At 43.1% G+C, this 19012-nt stretch overlaps 1 protein-coding gene across 3 annotated transcripts; it reads right to left on the minus strand.

Moving 5' to 3' along the window:
* Window positions 1-505: 505 nt before the first annotated feature.
* Window positions 506-18794, minus strand: LOC121530951 (prosaposin). Of its 3 annotated transcripts, none has more exons than XM_041836349.1 (11): window positions 18709-18788; window positions 15146-15207; window positions 7132-7206; window positions 3196-3321; window positions 2868-3002; window positions 2617-2697; window positions 2340-2523; window positions 2011-2153; window positions 1568-1648; window positions 1241-1351; window positions 506-1060 (listed from the first exon to the last, which is right to left on the minus strand). In XM_041836349.1, the coding sequence occupies exons 1-11, from the start codon at window positions 18758-18760 to the stop codon at window positions 1025-1027; spliced, it is 1086 nt and encodes a 361-aa protein (XP_041692283.1). In that variant the 5' UTR covers window positions 18761-18788; the 3' UTR covers window positions 506-1024. The 3 variants fall into 3 exon arrangements, with proteins under 3 accessions (XP_041692283.1, XP_041692282.1, XP_041692285.1); XM_041836348.2 differs by lacking the exon at window positions 18709-18788 and adding an exon at window positions 17107-17791; XM_041836351.1 differs by lacking the exon at window positions 15146-15207 and having other exon boundaries at window positions 18709-18794.
* Window positions 18795-19012: the final 218 nt, after the last annotated feature.

The following is a 19012-nucleotide window of genomic DNA, read 5'->3' on the forward strand; positions in this document are numbered from 1 at the left end:
TGTGTTGATTTATTAGAATCTTAGCCAGAGTTGGGTATTTATTTGTGAAACAAGGAAGTAAAAACATTAAATAAAATGCCAACATTTGGAATAAGACATGACCAAATAGTGAGGGTTACAAAAGGATTTTCATATTGTAAGCAGTACATTATAGGATAAGTATACTAATGTATACACAAATACTTTGGTCTCACACATGCATATTTACTTAGATCACAAAAATGAAGTCTAATCATTGTACATTAAACTGTGGCGGCAGGTAGCTTAGTGGTTAAGAGCATTGTGCCAGTAACCGAAAGGTCGCTGGTTCTAATCCCTGAGCCGACTAGGTGAAAAATCTGTCCGTGCCCTTGAGCAAGGCACTTAACCCTAATTGCTCCTGTAAGTCACTCTGGATAAGAGCGTCTGCTAAATGACTAAAAAAAATAAGGCAGTGCATTGACATATTACTGATTTTAAAGGATTTCTCATCAACAGGAGGTACATGTCCACTCATATATTTTTCAAGGCACTTTGCCATTTTATTTACTGTACCATATTTGTTTTTCCTGATTATGACTGATTTTATATGAAGATAGCCTAACTTTATTGCAGACAACAGTGAAAAGTCACAATGAATTTCCAATATAAATGATGTATTATACTTGTGGATATATCTGCTTAAATAGGTCCACTATTATTTTAACTCAAACATTTACAGTATGTTTGAATTAATTACTTACTGCGCTCGTAACAGCCTACACAGTGCAAATCAAACCTGACAACATCAAATCATCATCTCAGTGCTACAACATTAACCTACCACAACAAGTACAAATCAAATGAAGGAAATGTACAGACATTTTTCTCAAATTGCTCATCAGTAGAATATCATACCTGTTAAATGAAATGTACAGAAAAATATTAAGGCAACAGTGCAGTCAGTAACAAGTGCAATTCTTAAACACATTTTGCAGTTAATAAATGCAGATAAATCATCAGAGATTCATCCATGAAGGGAGATCGCTGGGTGTGGTTCTCAGCTCTAGTTCCACATGACCTTCAGGCAGAAGTCTACCATCTGGAGTTGTATGAAAATAAAACCAGATCAGATATAATGCACTATACCAAAACATTGGTGTGGGTAGGGATGTTTTTCAGACAATACACCATAGCTTGTACTATGCTCTAGTTTGCTTATTTACCTGTAGTTTGGGTTGTTGTATCAGATAATAAACCATGGCAGATCTAGTTTACTTACACCATACTCCTGAGCGGTTTTCAAGTCCCCGCAGATGTAACTGGGTCCCCAGGTACACTGGTTCTTCCTCAGAAGATGCTGCTCTTTCACAGCAACACACACACCAGCTCTCTGGAGGACACAGTGATAAATAGCTGATATACTGACTAAGAGAAGACTCAGTCACTCTACACACAATCACACCACTGTTGTCACCGGGACAGTTGGTCATGGTTAGTAATGAAAAGAAGTGGTCTGGGGATTATAGACGGCGAGGTTAGGAGTGTCAGACACTGTAGAGTCAGAGGAGGACCTCTCCTATGGCTGGGGTAGGAATGGTTTAATTACCTCACATGCATCCGGAGTATCCATTTGGCTTCCCAGAACCTTCTGCAGCCTGGGGCCATAGAGTTTGGTGAACATTTCACACTGGAAAGAACACAAAGGCAGGCACAATGAAACTGACGTAACTGCTACTCGCTGTTTATTATCTATGTATAGTCACTTTACCCCTACCTAGATGTACATATTCCCTTGACTAACCTGTACCCTCCGCACATTGACTCGGTACCGTTACCCCCTGTATATAGCCTCGTGATTGTTATTTGATTGTGTCTTTTAAATATTTGTTTTACTTTATTTAGTAAACATTTTCTTAACTCTTATTTTTCTTAAAACGACATTGTTGGTTATGGGCTTATAAGTAAGCATTTCACGATAAGGTCTTCTACACCTGTTGTATTCGGTGCTTCTCATACACTAAACAAACATGTAGGGGCTGAGGGGCAGACCTTGGGGATGGCGTTGGGGTGCTTCAGGCAGACAGACTGGAGGAAAGAGGAGGTCTGAGGTTCAGTGGCGTTGAGACCCAGGTGGAGCCGGCTCAGAACCGCCATCGTACGGCAGGAATCACAGTCAGAGGGTAGGGGCATCTCTGGGGGGGGTATAGGGTTACAGAGGGCTACAGTGTTGAAGAGCAGCACCAAGTGAGATGGGCAATCTACAGACCATGGAGAGCATAAACGATGAGGGAAGACGAGGAGAGAGCCGCCCACCACACACATATAACCTTATGATTGAGGAGGATAGAGCCCTGGTCTGAACAAATTACCCCACTCACCCATGCTGGGGGTCTCCTGGAACATATACAGGTGCAGCAGGGCACAGATGGAGTAAGGGGTAGCTGACGGCAGCAGGATGTCAACTATCTCCTTGCCATACTTGTTGATGAAGTCATTGCACTGGTCCTTGTAGCTGGCAGGCAGGAGGCCACACACTCCTCCCATTAGCTTCAATACGGCATCCTGCAAGGTTCAAGGTGAACAAGGGTGTCCAGCAAAAAGTGTTTTTGTCTGTGTGTTAGTGGTTGCAGACGTGTGAAAAAAAGGATGGGTTACCCCAATCTTCTCCGTAGGCAACAAGCTCTCCAGTTTCTTCATGAGATAAACACAGAAGGTACATTGTGGTCTGACCTGCACCTAGAGAGGAGATGACATGGTGAGAGAGCGTTCAGTGCAGAGTGCAGACAGATGATGACTAACTGACAGCCAAATAATTTAGAACAAGACAAACACATTGACAATCAAACAAAAAGGGCATGAATGGGACTTCTGCTCCTAGACTGTACAAAAGTTCAGCTCTCACTCACCTCTGGGCTGGTGCCTGAGTCAAGGACAGCGTTGGACAGCTTCATGTCAGTGATTGTAGGAGAAAGCTGTTTAGGTGCTCCCCTCTCTGAGCAGACAGCACACAGTCCCAAGACCATACATGTCTCACCTGGCTTCTACAAATATGAAGGAGGGAGGAAGATTGTTAATAAAGGAGAGGAAGACAGGTAAGAGTTCTTGTATAATCACAAAATCGTCGCCCTTGAATGTATCATAAAAGTGAATGTAGAAACATTTTGGATGGTTATGTTGTAGCCCTGTAAACCAGACCTCCCTATCTCTGTATGTTTGCAGTGCTCAGGAACTCACCAGTATGCCAATGAGGTACTGGAGGGCTTGGGGCAGGTACATCTCCACCTGGGATATACAGTGGCTTTGAGCCATACCTCCAGGGAGGCGCTTACACAGGTAATCCAGGGTGTTGTGGATCAGCTCCTAAACAATCAACACAGGTACAGTACCAGTCAAAGGTTTGGACACACCTACTCATTCCAGGGTTTTTCTTTATTTTTACTATTTTTTACATTGTAGAATAATAGTGAAGACATAACTATGAAATAACACATATGGAATCATGTAGTAACCCAAAAAGTGTTAAACAAATCAAAATATATGTTATATTTGAGATTCTTCAAAGTAGCCACCCTTTGCCTTGATGACAGCTTTGCACACTCTTGGCATTCTCTCAACCTGCTTCATGAGGTAGTCACCTGGAATGCATTTCAATGAACAGGTGTGCCTTCTTAAAAGTTAATTTGTGGAATTTCTTTCCTTCTTAATGCGTATACAGAAGATAGCCCTATTTGGTAAAAGACCAATTCCATATTATGGCAAGAACAGCTCAAATAAGCAAAGATAAACGACAGTCCATCATTGCTTTAGGACATGAGGTCAGTCAATCAGGAACATTTCAAGAACTTTGAAAGTTTCTTCAAGTGCAGTCACAAAAACCATCAAGCGCTATGATGAAACTAGCTCTCATGAGGACAGCCACAGGAAAGGAAGACCCAGAGTTACCTCTGCTGCAGAGGATAAGTTCATTAGAGTTAACTGCACCTCAGATTGCAGCCAAAATAAATGCTTCACAGAGTTCAAGTAACAGACACATCTCAACATCAACTGTTCAGAGGAGACTGCGTGATTCAGGCCTTCATGGTCGAATTGCTGCAAAGAAACCATTACTAAAGGACACCAATAAGAAGAAGAGACTTGCTTGGGCCAAGAAACACGAGCAATGAACATTAGACCGGTGGAAATCTGTCCTTTGGTCTGATGAGTCCAAATTTGAGATTTTTGGTTCCAACCGCCGTGTCTTTATGAGACGCAGAGTAGGTGAATGGATGATCTCTGCACGTGTGGTTCCCAACATGAAGCATGGAGGAGGAGATGTGATGGTGTGGGGGTGCTTTGCTGGTGACACTGTCAGTGATTTATTTAGAATTCAAGGCACACTTAACCAGCATGGCTACCACAGCATTCTGCAGTGATAAGCCATCCCATCTGGTTTGGGCTTAGTGGGACTATCATTTGTTTTTCAACAGGACAATGACCCAAAACACACCTCCAGGCTGTGTAAGGGCTATTTGACCAAGAAGGATGATGGAGTGCTGCATCAGATGACCTGGCATCCACAATCACCCGACCTCAACCCAATTGATATGGTTTGGGATGAGTTGAACCGCAGAGTGAAGGAAAAGCAGCCAACAAGTGCTCAGCATATGTGAGAACTCCTTCAAGACTGTTGGAAAAGCATTCCTCATGAAGTTGGTTGAGAGAATGTCAAGAGCGTGTAAAGCTGTCATCAAAGCAAAATGGTGGCTACTTTGAAGAATCTCAAATATAAAATACATTTTGATTTGTTTAACACTTTTTTGGTTACTACATGATTCCATATGTGTTATTTCATAGTTTTGATGTCTTCACTATTATTCTACAATGTAGAAAATAGTTTTAAAAAGAAGAAAACCCTTGAATGAGTAGGTGTGTCCAAACTTTTAACTGGTACTGTACATATACAGTTACACTGTTGGTGGCTCACTTTGTTGAGGGGTGAAATGCACAATTTGACATCCTTCTAGCAGACTTTGACATCCTTCTAGCAGACTTTGTTTTAAGCTCAGAGTTCAACATAATGTAGTCTCTGTTGACTGTAGTGTAAGGGAGTTTTTGCTAGACATGATATTCTATATTTGCACTGTAAACGGGAACTGAAAGATGGGGGAGGTCTGAGACCAGATGGCTTTTTTTTAGATGTACAGTTGAAGTCGGAAGTTTACATACACTTAGGTTGAAGTCATTAAAACTCGTTTTTCAACCACTCCACACATTTCTTGTTAACAAACTATAGTTTTGGCAAGTCGGTTAGGACATCTACTTTGTGCATGACACAAGTCACTTTTCCAACAATTGTTTACATACAGATTATTTCACTTATAATTCCCTGTATCACAATTCCAGTGGGTCAGAAGTTTACATACACTAAATTGACTGTGCCTTTAAACAGCTTGGAAAATTCCAGAAAATGATTTCATGGCTTTAGAAGCTTCTGATAGGCTAATTGACATACTTTGAGTCAATTGGAGGTGTACCTGTGGGTGTATTTCAAGGCCTACCTTCAAACTCAGTGCCTCTTTGCTTGACATCATGGGAAAATCAAAAGAAATCAGCCAAGACCTCAGAAATAAAAATGGTAGACCTCCACAAGTCTGGTTCATCCTTGGGAGCAATTTCCAAATGCCTAAAGGTACCACGTTCATCTGTACAAACAATAGTATGCAAGTATAAACACCATGGGACCACGCAGCCGTCATACCGCTCAGGAAGGAGACGCGTTCCGTCTCCTAGAGATGAACATACTTTGGTGCGAAAAGTGCAAATCAATCCCAGAACAACAGCAAAGGACCTTGTGAAGATGCTGGAGGAAACAGGTACAAAAGTATCTATATCCACAGTAAAACGAGTCCTATATCGACATAACCTGAAAGGCCGCTCAGCAAGGAAGAAGCCACTGCTTCACAACCGCAATTAAAAAGCCAGACTACGGTTTGCAACTGCACATGGGGACAAAGATCGTACTTTTTGGAGAAATGTCCTCTGGTCTGATTAAACAAAAATATAACTGTTGGGCCATAATGACCATCGTTATGTTTGGAGGAAAAAGGGGAAGGCTTGCAAGCCGAAGAACACCATCCCAACCGTGAAGTACGGGGGTGGCAGCATCATGCTGTGGGGATGCTTTGCTGCAGGAGGGACTGGTGCACTTCACAAAATAGATGGCATCATGAGGAAGGAATATTATGTGGATATATTGAAGCAACATCTCAAGACATCAGTCAGGAAGTTAAAGCTTGGTCGCAAATGGGTCTTCCAAATGGACAATGACCCCAAGCATACTTCCAAAGTTGTGGCAAAATGGCTTAAGGACAACAAAGTCAAGGTATTGGAGTGGCCATCACAAAGCCCTTACCTTAATCCTATAGAATATTTGTGGGCAGAACTGAAAAAGCGTGAGCAAGCAAGGAGGCCTACAAACCTGACTCAGTTACACCAGCTCTGTCAGGAGGAATGGGCCAAAATTCACCCAACTTATTGTGGGAAGCTTGTGGAAGGCTACCCGAAACGTTTGACCCAAGTTAAACAATTTAAAGGCAATGCTACCAAATACTAATTGAGTGTATGTAAACTTCTTACCCACTGGGAATGTGATGAAAGAAATAAAAGCTGAAATAATAATTCTCTCTACTATTAGGCTCCTGAGTGGCGCAGCGGTCTAAGGCACTGCATCTCAGTGCTTGAGGCGTCACTACAGACCCCCTGGTTTGATTCCAGGCTGTATCACAACCGGACGTGATTGGGAGTCCCATAGGGCGGGGCACAATTGGCCCAGCGTCGTCCGGGTTTGGCCGGTGTAGGCTGTCATTGTAAATAAGAATTTGTTCTTAACTGACTTGCCTAGTTAAATAAAGGTTAAATAAAAATAAAAATACATATTCTGACATTTCACATTCTTAAAATAAAGTGGTGATCCTAACTGACCTAAAACATGGATTTTTTACTAGGATTAAATGTCAGGAATTGTGAATGTATTTGGCTAAGGTGTATGTAAACTTCCGACTTCAACTGTATTTCTGGCTACAGAAATTAAATGAAAAGTAACACTTTCTGGTCAGGGTGTTATCTGCATCTCTGGCTACAACGAAAAAATATTGAGCAACATACTTCAGCAGAATCAGAATAGGTACTCACCTGGGTGTCTGTGTTGGAGATCATGTCTGTGAATAGCTCAATGATCTGGCTGCAGTCTGAGCAGATGTCAGTTGTCTGGTAGAAGGGCAGAGGTGAGAGGTGAGAGGTCAGCGATTCACTATAATTTACCATTTTCATCTCTAACCTAACAACCACATGATTTTCAGCTTGTGTACAGTTCAGGCCTGGAAGCTCTGGTGAAAAAAGGGACACCACAACAACCATCTTTCTTACGTAGAAAAATGACTAGTGTGTGAAAGCAGAAGTGAAACAGGCTTGGTGTGTTAATAGAAATATGTGGCCAAGAGTTATCTATGGATGAATAATTTGTAAACCAAGTACTGGGGCATATCCTCTAGAATCGAGAATACAAGCTATACAATTGGTAACTGTTAACAGGGGACTTGGGTATACAGTGAAGGAAAAAAGTATTTGATCCCCTGCTGATTTTGTACGTTTGCCCACTGACAAAGAAATGATCAGTCTATAATTTTAATGGTAGGTTTATTTGAACAGTGAGAGAGAATAACAACATAAAAATCCAGAAAAATGAATGTCAAAAATGTTATAAATTGATTTGCATTTTAATGAGGGAAATATGTATTTGACCCCCTTTCAATCAGAAAGATTTCTGGCTCCCAGGTGTATTTTATACAGGTAATGAGCTGAGATTAGGAGCACACTCACTTAGAGTGCTCCTAATCTCAGTTTGTTACCTGTATAAAAGACACCTGTCCACAGAAGCAATCAATCAATCAGATTCCAAATCTCCACCATGGCCAAGACCAAAGAGCTCTCCAAGGATGTCAGGGACAAGATTGTAGACCTACACAAGGCTGGAATGGGCTACAAGACCATCGCCAAGCAGCTGGGTGAGAAGGTGACAACAGTTGGTGCTATTATTCGCAAATGGAAGAAACACAAAAGAACAGTCAATCTCCCTCGGCCTGGGGCTCCATGCAAGATCTCACCTCGTGGAGTATGAGTATATCCTACAATGTGATTTTCTGGATTTATTTTTCTCAATTTGTCTGTCATAGTTGATGTGTACCTATGATGAAAATTACAGGCCTCTCTCATCTTTTTAAGTGGGAGAACTTGCACAATTGGTGGCTGACTAAATACTTTTTTTCCCCCACTGTATATTAGTGTCAGAACAAATTCCAGTTAATTTAGTAGGAAGAGATACACTATGTAGAATAGGGGTCCAGATTAAATGCAGATCAGAGGGACTAATAATAGTTAAGGAAGGGGTATGTCCACAGATGGTAATGGGGAAACCATCATCACATTAGTAAACTATTTTGGTAGAAGGGGGGCCACAGGCATGTGGGAAAGTATAACCAACAAGGCAAGGGATAGCATATTTCAGTTTTCGAGGTAACGAAGCATGTTGGGGGTGATTGAGTGGTAGCAGTGCGGAAAAGCCTAGGGGTTTAAGTCTTATGGGATTTTATTTCGTTTTATGTGCGCTGAATTGTGGAATTCACAGGAGAAGGGAGCAGTCACAAGTGATGTTCTTGAGGGTTGTCGGAAAGGAGGGATCAGGAGATGTGGCAAGGGAGTGAGAATTTCGAATTTAGATTGTGTGGACTGATTAAGAGGTATCAAAATGAAAACTAACTAAATGAGTGATTCTTTTTTCTTTGAAATATTTTCTGAGACTATAAATAAGGCCTGGCCATTTTTTGTTTGTTTATTGTTTTACTATATGGTGTTCGAATAACTACAAACAAACCACTTAGTATGAAATGTTAGCTGTATAGGATTTGTATTTCTATTTTGGGTTTTTTGATGGGATGGAAGTGAAATATTTTAAAGGGGCATACACATGTAATTTGGGTTTTTATTTATTGAGGGATAAGTAAATATGTGTGATTTATTTTGAAAAGAGCTGTACTAAGGACTTACTGTATACTTGGGATACAACATTTATGAAATGTCTTGATGGTTGTTAAGAGTAGTATACTATTGGATGAAACAATTCATTGAATGATTTCAATGACCTCTGAAATCTGTCCTGGCTTTATAGTGTGACCTGATCACCCGCACTGTAAATTCTAGAGGCATGCTGAATTAGGGGGTTAGATATAATAAGGAATTGTAAAATAAGTATATAATTTGGAAAAAATCCTATATATAAATTAGTCCAAACAGGACAAGGATGAAGTGAGAGAGTTCGTCCTGAAGGAGGGGTATTCTTGAATAGTGATATGGGATACAGTTCAGTAAAGATATGCTCAACTGTTGTCATTTTAAGTTTAGTTATTATTTTTGGTTTGATAGGCAATATTGTTGTTGTTTTGTTTTTTGAACACATGAATCACGATGTGATGCATGTGTCCAAGGGGGGAAGTTGGGCTTACAGAGGTTTTAATGTTTTATAATGGTTTTGTGGGGAAATATGCAAGGTGTATTAAGGATATGAGCAGTAGTAATAATGTGTTATGGGTTAGGTTAAATCATTTTTGTTTTTGTGATAGGAGGCATGGTGTAGAGGAGGTCTGTGTCACGATCGTCTTGTAGCGAAGTAGACCAAGGCGCAGCGTGTGAACCAAACATGACTTTATTTAATTAAAGTAACAAACAAAACACGATTCGTGAAGTCCACGGTTAAACATACCGACACGGAACAAAAACCCACAAACACAAAGTGAAACACAGACAGTTAAGTATGGCTCCCAATCAGAGACAACCAGCAAACAGCTGACACTCGTTGCCTCTGATTGGGAGTCACTTAGGCCAACACAGAAAACAACAACCTAGAACACCCAACCTAGAAACAACCCACACAGAACGAACACACCCTGGCTCAACATACAGAGTCCCGGAGCCAGAGCGTGACAGTACCCCCCCCTAAAGGCGCGGACTGCGACCGCGCCTCAATAAGGGCTAAACAAGGGGAGGGCTGGGTGGGCATACCTCCTCGGCGGCGGTTCTGGCTCGGCCTTGCCCACCACCCTCCAATCAACCCCCCATAGCGCCCCTGGTCCGGTCTGACCCCGCTGGCTGGATCTGGACTGGACATTGACGGGAGCGGATTGCTTACGCTCCGTTGTGGAGCAGCTGACCGGTCTTACCAGGCTGACGACTCGCACCCCGGGCTTGGTGCGAGTAGCAGGAACGGCTGAACCAGGCTGGCGACTTCGCACCCCTGGCTTGGTGCGAGTGGCAGGAACGGGCTGGACCAGGCTGACGACTCGCACCCCTGGCTTGGTGCGAGTGGCAGGAACGGGCTGGACCAGGCTGACGACACACACCGTAGGCTTGGTGCGTGGAGCAGGGACAGGCCGGGCTGGGCTGACGACGCACACCGTAGGCCTGGTGCGTGGAGCAGGGACAGGCCGGTCAGGGCTGGCGACGCACACCGTAGGCTTGGTGCGTGGAGCAGGGACAGGCCGGACAGGGCTGGCGACGCACACCGTAGGCTTGGTGCGTGGAGCAGGAACAGGCCGGGCAGGGATGTCGACGCACACCGTAGGCTTGGTGCGTGGAGCAGGGACAGGCCGGGCAGGGCTGGCGACGCACACCGTGAGGCTTGGTGCGTGGAGCAGGAACAGGCCGGGCAGGGCTGTCGACGCACACCGTAGGCTTGGTGCGTGGAGCAGGGACAGGCCGGGCAGGGCTGGCGACGCACACCGTAGGCTTGGTGCGTGGAGCAGGAACAGGCCGGGCAGGGCTGTCGACGCACACCGTAGGCTTGGTGCGTGGAGCAGGGACAGGCCGGGCAGGGCTGGCGACGCACACCGTAGGCTTGGTGCGTGGAGCAGGAACAGGCCGGGCAGGGCTGTCGACGCACACCGTAGGCTTGGTGCGTGGAGCAGGGACAGGCCGGGCAGGGCTGGCGGCGCACACCGTAGGCTTGGTGCGTGGAGCAGGGACAGGCCGGACTGGGCTATGGAGACGGATAGGAGACCTGGAGTGAAGAGCTGCCACAACCCGTCCTGGCTGAATGCCTACCTTCACACACTCTGTGTGAGGCATCAGCACAGGACGTACAGGGCTGTGTACCCGTACTGGCATAACAGCACGTGATACTGGCGCAGGATATCCGGGACCGAGGAGAGGCACTGGAGGCCCCGAGCGCTGAGCCGGCACACTCCGTCCTGGCTGCATGCCCACCTTCGCACAACACGTGCGGGGTGCTCGCACAGGGCGTACGGACTATGCCGGACCACTCGTGGCACAGTGCGCAGCTCCGCATACCGCGGAACCTGCCCAGTCTCATGCTGCCATGCCTGAGTACGGGGAGTTGGCTCTGCTCTCCATCCAGGCTCCGCCAACCTGCCTTCTGGCCCCCAAAACCCGGTGGCCTTCTCTCCTCTTCTCCTATTTCGCCCTGTGGCAGCCTCCTGCTGCCCAGTCGCCCATGCCGTGTGCCCCCCTAAAAAATATTGGGGGTGCCTCTCGTCCGTCCGACGATGGCACTGCTGACGCCGCTGCTCCTCTCCTGCCTGGGTCTCCCCCTTCATTGCCCTCCGGTACCGGACGGCCTCCTCCTCGGTAATCTGCCCCCAACCGAGGAGGACATCCACCAGAGTCACCTCCTGCGTGTGTTCCTGGACACGCTGCTTGGTCGTTGTATGGTGGGTTTTTCTGTCACGATCGTCTTGTAGCGAAGTAGACCAAGGCGCAGCGTGTGAACCAAACATGACTTTATTTAATTAAAGTAACAAACAAAACACGATTTGTGAAGTCCACGGTTAAACATACCGACACGGAACAAAAACCCACAAACACAAAGTGAAACACAGACAGTTAAGTATGGCTCCCAATCAGAGACAACCAGCAAACAGCTGACACTCGTTGCCTCTGATTGGGAGTCACTTAGGCCAACACAGAAAACAACAACCTAGAACACCCAACCTAGAAACAACCCACACAGAACGAACACACCCTGGCTCAACATACAGAGTCCCGGAGCCAGAGCGTGACAGTCTGTCTATGAGATAAGTGGACTACAACAAGCTGGAAGCAGGTGCTTCATAATCTCAAGGCTTCTCCTGACGGATGAGAGGACATAAGTAGCATATAGTGTCTCACAACTTTATTACAATTTTATTTTCATGGGTAAAGATAACTCTGCCCAACTGAGTAGGATAATCTGAGTATTTTCTGCGCCCTGGAGACTATGTGATGGCAAAAGACTACAGAAGAAAGAGCTGGAAAGACCCTATGTGGAGGGGCCTGTACCAGGTGTTGTTGGCTACCTCAATGATGGTAAAAGTGGGGGAGACAGATACTTAGATCCATGTTTCCTACTATAGGAGTGTTCCAACCTCAGCCATTGGGTAGCATTGTTGTCTTTTGTGTGTGTCTGTGCTTATGTGTCTTTGCAGTAGTAACTCCGAGCTTCCCTATGGGTAGGCTGATAGAAGGACACTCTTCGCAGACCGATGTCGATAGATTGAGAGGGACTCTGGCTGATCCGGAGACCCTAGTGATGGAAGAAGGTTAAAAGCTAAAGTGATCATACATCGTCATCCAGGTTACACCAACAGCGGTACGGATAGAGGGGAGTGCGATCGGGTATCATCTAAACCATTGTACCAGAGTGAGGGAACTGATGACTAAGAGACCACTGAGACTTTCAAGACATCCCAAGACCTTCCAGACCGCCGAGAGATTCCAGACCTCCAAGACGCACCAGATATCCTCATCATTGATTTCTCTGTACTTGACTAGTTCCCTGAGAATAAGGGAAATGGGGTACTGATAATAGTAGAGAGCAGAAGAACAAGACATAGAAGGGATATAGACAGGATTATAATGTATATTCCTGCACAGGCAGGAACCATAACTAAAATACAGAAGTGGGGAGCAATGTTTACATAGATGGCAATCATGATAGGCATAGCACTTGTAGTAATGGGAATGGTATTTTGCTGTATACTACCTCTGTTAAAATAATTGGTTGATCCAAACCACAGTAAAACAAATGACTGTACAGATCATTGTTACTAGTTCAGCCAAAGAAATACACCCAGTTCAGGGAGCTCCAGGACAGTATGTAAATGAATATGGGACATTTTGTAAACGTTAAGGGAGGACCAATGGACTGTCCATTTGGGAATTCTGAATGTTTGTATGGAGTTGTTCCTGGGGGTGGATGGGCTGCCATGGTTACAAAGCACAATAGAACAATGTGGAGGTTAATTTAGAGGAAAACCTTCCAGACTTGTATCCAATACCTGACTGGGCTCTGGGTCCTCATCAGGATGGGTCAAACAATGAGGAATATATATTGGTTTAAATATATGTATATAAAAAGTAACCACATATGGCAAGGCTAAGAATAAGTAAATGCACAGGCTTACATTCATTTTAAAGTAAATCTTTGTATTATTGGGACATTGTTGGAATGTCCAAAGGGGGGATTATATGGTAATACATTTTGTATCATTAAGGCAAAATGTTGGGAAATGTCAAAGGTAAAATATAGTAAACATGATTGACATTCTATAATCCAGATGTATGCTCAAATAAGGAATATAGCCAATACAGTGTGTAAACATGCATTAATGTATGTATGTGTATTGTTTTTAAGAAAGGGTCTGCCACCAATATAATGAGATTAGGGAAGAGGCCTCATATGGAAAAGCGCCCATGGCCTTTTGGAGTAAACCACATGTGACATCTGGACGTTGAAAGATAAGGGTAGAGTGGCACTAAAATAAGTTCATCATTTGCCCTAAGGGGAGTGACTGTATATGCTATGTAACATGATTATGCATTTGTGTATTAAAGGGAGCTCTAAGCCAAAGAGAGACAGCCGTTCCATGGAGTGGCTCGGCTTTGTTACGCAAATAATAAAGTCTAATTTTTGGATTCACAAGCTCCAGTCTCTTGAGATATATTTTTGAGTTGACTACTTTTGAGTCAAATATTTCTACGACAGGAGTTGCAATGATCATGAGAACGGTGAGGAATCAGCTCAGAACTACACGGGAGGATCTTGTCAATGATCTCAAGGCAGCTGGGACCATAGTCACCAAGAAAACAATTGGTAACACACTACGCCGTGAAGGACTGAAATCTTGCAGCGCCCGCAAGGTCCCCCTGCTCAAGAAAGCACATATACAGGCCCGTCTGAAGTTTTCCAATGAACATCTGAATGATTCAGAGGAGAACTGGGTGAAAGTGTTGTGGTCAGATGAGACCAAAATCGAGCTCTTTGGCATCAACTCAACTCGCCGTGTTTGGAGGAGGAGGAATGCTGCCTATGACCCCAAGAACACCATCCCCACCATCAAACATGGAGGTGGAAACATTATGCTTTGGGGGTGTTTTCTGCTAAGGGGACAGGACAACTTCACTGCATCAAAGGGACGATGGACGGAGCCATGTACCGTCAAATCTTGGGTGAGAACCTCCTTCCCTCAGCCAGGGCATTGAAAATGGGTCGTGGATGGGTATTCCAGCATGACAATGACCCAAAACACACGGCCAAGGCAACAAAGGACTGGCTCAAGAAGAAGCACATTAAGGTCCTGGAGTGGCCTAGCCAGTCTCCAGACCTTAATCCCATAGAAAATATGTGGAGGGAGCTGAAGGTTTGAGTTGCCAAACGTCAGGCTCGAAACCTTAATGACTTGGAGAAGATCTGCAAAGAGGAGTGTGACAAAATCCCTCCTGAGATGTGTGCAAACCTGGTGGCCAACTACAAGAAACGTCTGACCTCTGTGATTGCCAACAAGGGTTTTGCCACCAAGTACTAAGTCATGTTTTGCAGAGGGGTCAAATACTTATTTCCCTCATTAAAATGCAAATCAATTTATAACATTTTTGACATGCGTTTTTCTGGATTTTTGTTGTTGTTATTCTGTCTCTCACTGTTTAAATAAACCTATCATTAAAATGATAGACTGATCATGTCTTTGTCAGTGGGCAAATGTACAAAATCAGCAGGGGATCAAATACTTTTTTCCCTCACTGTAGTCTCCATCAAACCTGGTCCTGGAAGACTCATGTTAGATCTGTTGGTGTTTCACGCATACAGTAATTGATATCTTACTGATGACTGCTGTGTGATGTCCAACTTGGCCCTGGTAGGCTCACCGATGACCATGGTCTCACCTGTGAAGATCCCGTAGAATAACTCACAGTTTAGTTAGTTAGTAAAAACTAAATGTGTTAAATAGGTCAGGTCTGAACCAGTATCTGTGCATTAGAGACCTGTCTAATGCCTAGAAAGCTCAGATTCCAACTCCCATTCACCAGCTCTGCAAGCATTATAATGTCAAAATACGTTCATTGCTCACCATGGGTGACAGGTTGCCTAGTGGTTAGGATAGTTGGGCCAGTAAATGAAAGGTCGCTGGTTCAAATCCCAGAGTCGACTAGGTGAAAAAACTGTCGATGTGCCCGTGAGCAAGGCACTTAACCCTTGTTGCTTCAGGGTCACCGTCAATAATGGCTGATGTGCAGGCATAATCAAAGTGACACTGGACTAGTGCACTTGCCACAGTCTTTAGGTTGTCTATAGCTACGTTTCCATCCAATTGGTGACAGATTTTCATGCGAATATTCTAAAATCTGCATATAAACAACATTAACATTTCAGGGTTTCCTTTAGGAAAATTTTACACCGGTTAACGTGACCGGGAAGATTTTAATTTACCGAACATTTGAGAAATTTACCTGACATCCATATGCATTCAGATTCGACTTGGCGCAACCAGCGCCATCAAAAAACGAGGGATATTGGCCAAATGAGCCACATTTATTTGTCCTTAAAAACAGCCTATAACAAATTACAAAAACACTATTCGTTTTGTTTCGATATGTAGCATAATAAAAACTTCATAGCCTATTGTTTTATGCGTTTTTAGGCTACTTTACTACAACAATAATTGTCCACCTCATGGTTCAGCTGTCGGATATTTGAGCACCAAATGCATCAGGGCATTGCATGCATATGCCTATAGGCTTAGGTATCCACTGTATTTTAAAACAAATATAGCCTATATAAAGGAAGAGAAGCTTAGGCCTATCCCCAGAGAGATAGAGAGAGAGAGATAGCGATATTCCGGCGGCATGCTACAACACAGACATGCATTTATTTACGTCAGATGGCTACTGCGTCTGCTATATTGACTTACAGAAGGAGGTTAATTCGTTTATTTTCGTTCAGAATCTTTTGCATAAAGATAAACATTATACTGTTAGATTATAGGAGTAACTCTGGTAGGCCTAAAACATTCTTCCTCACCTCAAGTTATAATAATAATATGCCATTTAGCAGACGCTTTTATCCAAAGCGACTTACAGTCATGTGTGCATACATTTTTACGTATGGGTGGTCCCGGGGATCGAACCCACTACCCTGGCGTTACAAGCGCCATGCTCTACCAATTGAGCTACAGAGGACCGCAAGTTCAACTGTCGGAGTCAGTTGGAGCGCCAGTGCGCACTGCCTTCATATCATAGGCTTGCAGTAGCCAAAGCTTAATAATAGCCACACCACACCAAACTTTCACAAAAGTTTCTAAACTTTATTAGGGTAATATCAAAAGTAAGGGAAGCCATTGTTTATAGCAAAAATACGAGCAGGCTATTATATTGTAGCAAACACAGAATTACAGTTTGAACTTAATTTGGCCAAAGAAAATAGCTCAATAGAATTAAATAAAACACTTGCGAACTGGTTTAAACATTCACAAAAGATTTGAACAGGCTATATTGCAGCAATTACCAACTAAGGCAAGTGCCTACCATACCCAACAAATGACAGAAATAGGCTAATGCTATTTATTTTACAACAGACCTACTTATAACTAAATAATTAAAAAGACAGATCAAATGTTATTTAGCCAATAAAAATGTCTGAAGAGAATTAAACAAAACAGGTTTGCATATTTTAAAAAACAGGTTTCGATTAATAAATAGGCTTACAATAATAACAATGATATACAATAATAATAATGGTAAAACAAATGATTATAAATACATTTAAGTTCCAAAATTGCATCCTACCTGAATAGGGAGTTACACAGTAGACTGCATTTGGCCTTGCCAACATTCTTCTCATCTTAGTCCACTACAATATTAAAACTTATATTAAATTCCCCTTGTAGGCTTTTCACTATAGGCATACTCTTTTTCCTCTAACGTTTGTTTTACTTCAATGAAAAAGGCCTCCATCTTCACAATCAACAGTAGCCAAGGCCAAGGTACCTCGCTCTCTCTCTCCTCAGCCGGAGGCCAGTGCATACAAGGCGTGAGAGAATGGTGCTGAAGCGCGCATTCAGGGTCTAGGCTATGCTAGACAGCCTCTCTTGGACCATTTGGCTGGATACAATTGTATTTATTGGCTTTTCATTTTTTATCGGCCAAAAGCCGCAATTACTGGCTAAGGGAAACCCTGGCGCATTTTCCCATCAGAGTTGTGTTTCCATCAAATTGACTTGTTGCGGATAAAAGTATGTCCGTCAATACGTAGTGCACATAAAAATAACTTTTGAGTTTAAATTCCTTAAATAAAAAAATACAAGTTAAATGAGTTTCCATCGCATTTTCAACTGTAGGCCTACTGATGATTTTGTCACAAAAAGTGTAGCGAATGTGCTGACTCTGGTATTTGCATTTGCGCTCTATCCAACAGTTTTCAGATACAGTGCAGGTATAGCCTACTACATGATGAGATTATTATGGACAACAGTGGCGAGATTATTTGTATTTGTCAAATGGCAGCCAAGCATCGATCATCATGTCACCAGAATAAGACCCTCCATATTTATTGAAAGGAGCATCAACCTCATCGCTGTGCACTTTCAAGTGATGAACTGTGAAGTTCATCATACTGTAATTTATTTCATCTGTAGCCGAATAAACTGCATGCATTCCCATGATTCCATGACATTTTTTATCCGACATGTAGGCTACTTTACTCGGATAAAAAGGTTGGATGGAAACCTAGTTAATGTCAAGCCATTTTGAGGATGCTGGAATTATATTTTGGATGAATGTGCGCATGGCTACAGGAGACTTTTGAAGTAGCCTAATCCGATTAAAACATCGTGACTTGTTGTGTTTATGCCACATATAAAAGGTACTACATTTAAAAAGTGAAATGATAAATATTTAGGCTATACTCAAGCGTTAGGTTTTAGGTGCGCGAGTAATAGCCGCTCTGATTGGAGGAGGCAGAGTGCGTGTTAAGCTTTCCTGAACAACATTATTATAGGACGATTTGGGAGAATGGGCTAGAACTTAGCTCTGACATGTTTCAGACCATTGTATTTAAAACATTTTTTTATCAGAACTTTTGGTCCAATATTTAATTTAATTAATTATACGTTAGGCAGAGGAAAAAGGCAGAAATGTATCTTCCATAATCTGGCATTACTAATTAATGAAAAAAGCACTGTGGTCAAAGTCTGAAAATAGCACGACTACTTCCTAGCACAGAGTAAACTGATATATTTGTGCAGAATACACCAGGTCTATTTTTGTAACTGGTTAAACAATGTAGCGACAGCCATTCAGTGACAGAGTCTCGATGCATTATCTGACAAGGATTCGCCAAAAATACTGTCAATATAGAATCATATATGAGCTAGCCTAGTATCTACTTACCGATACAAAAATATGCAATGAAGATCGAGACAATAAATTGTAAAACCGCCATCGTAAGAGAGGACAGAGAATGATTTACAGTCGGCACTGTATCAACAAAAGTGACAGTAGGCTATCCAATGGCTATGAGTCCGGAAGCACCGATTGACTCGCAGCCAATCAGAGAGACAGGAAATAATGCATTTAGGCAGAGTTTATTTTTAGGTTAAGGCAGTCGAAAAAAACAACAACACAGTGACATGTTATGCTTGCTGTGACAAATGTACCTTACCAGTTGACATGCTTAAATTTTTAAAAACAGAGT

The sequence above is a fragment of the Coregonus clupeaformis genome, chromosome 18 (genome assembly GCF_020615455.1).
Source record: "Coregonus clupeaformis isolate EN_2021a chromosome 18, ASM2061545v1, whole genome shotgun sequence".
Lineage (NCBI taxonomy): Eukaryota > Metazoa > Chordata > Actinopteri > Salmoniformes > Salmonidae > Coregonus > Coregonus clupeaformis.

Coding starts and splice junctions, on each gene's coding strand:
- LOC121530951 (XM_041836348.2), bottom strand. CDS start 17,161: ATGAGAAGAATGTTGGCAAGGCCAAATGCAGTCTACTGTGTAACTCCC. Junction 1,649..2,010: donor ACCCCAACGCCATCCCCAAG/GTCTGCCCCTCA, acceptor TGTTCTTTCCAG/TGTGAAATGTTCACCAAACT. Junction 1,061..1,240: donor AAACCGCTCAGGAGTATGGT/GTAAGTAAACTA, acceptor ATACAACTCCAG/ATGGTAGACTTCTGCCTGAA.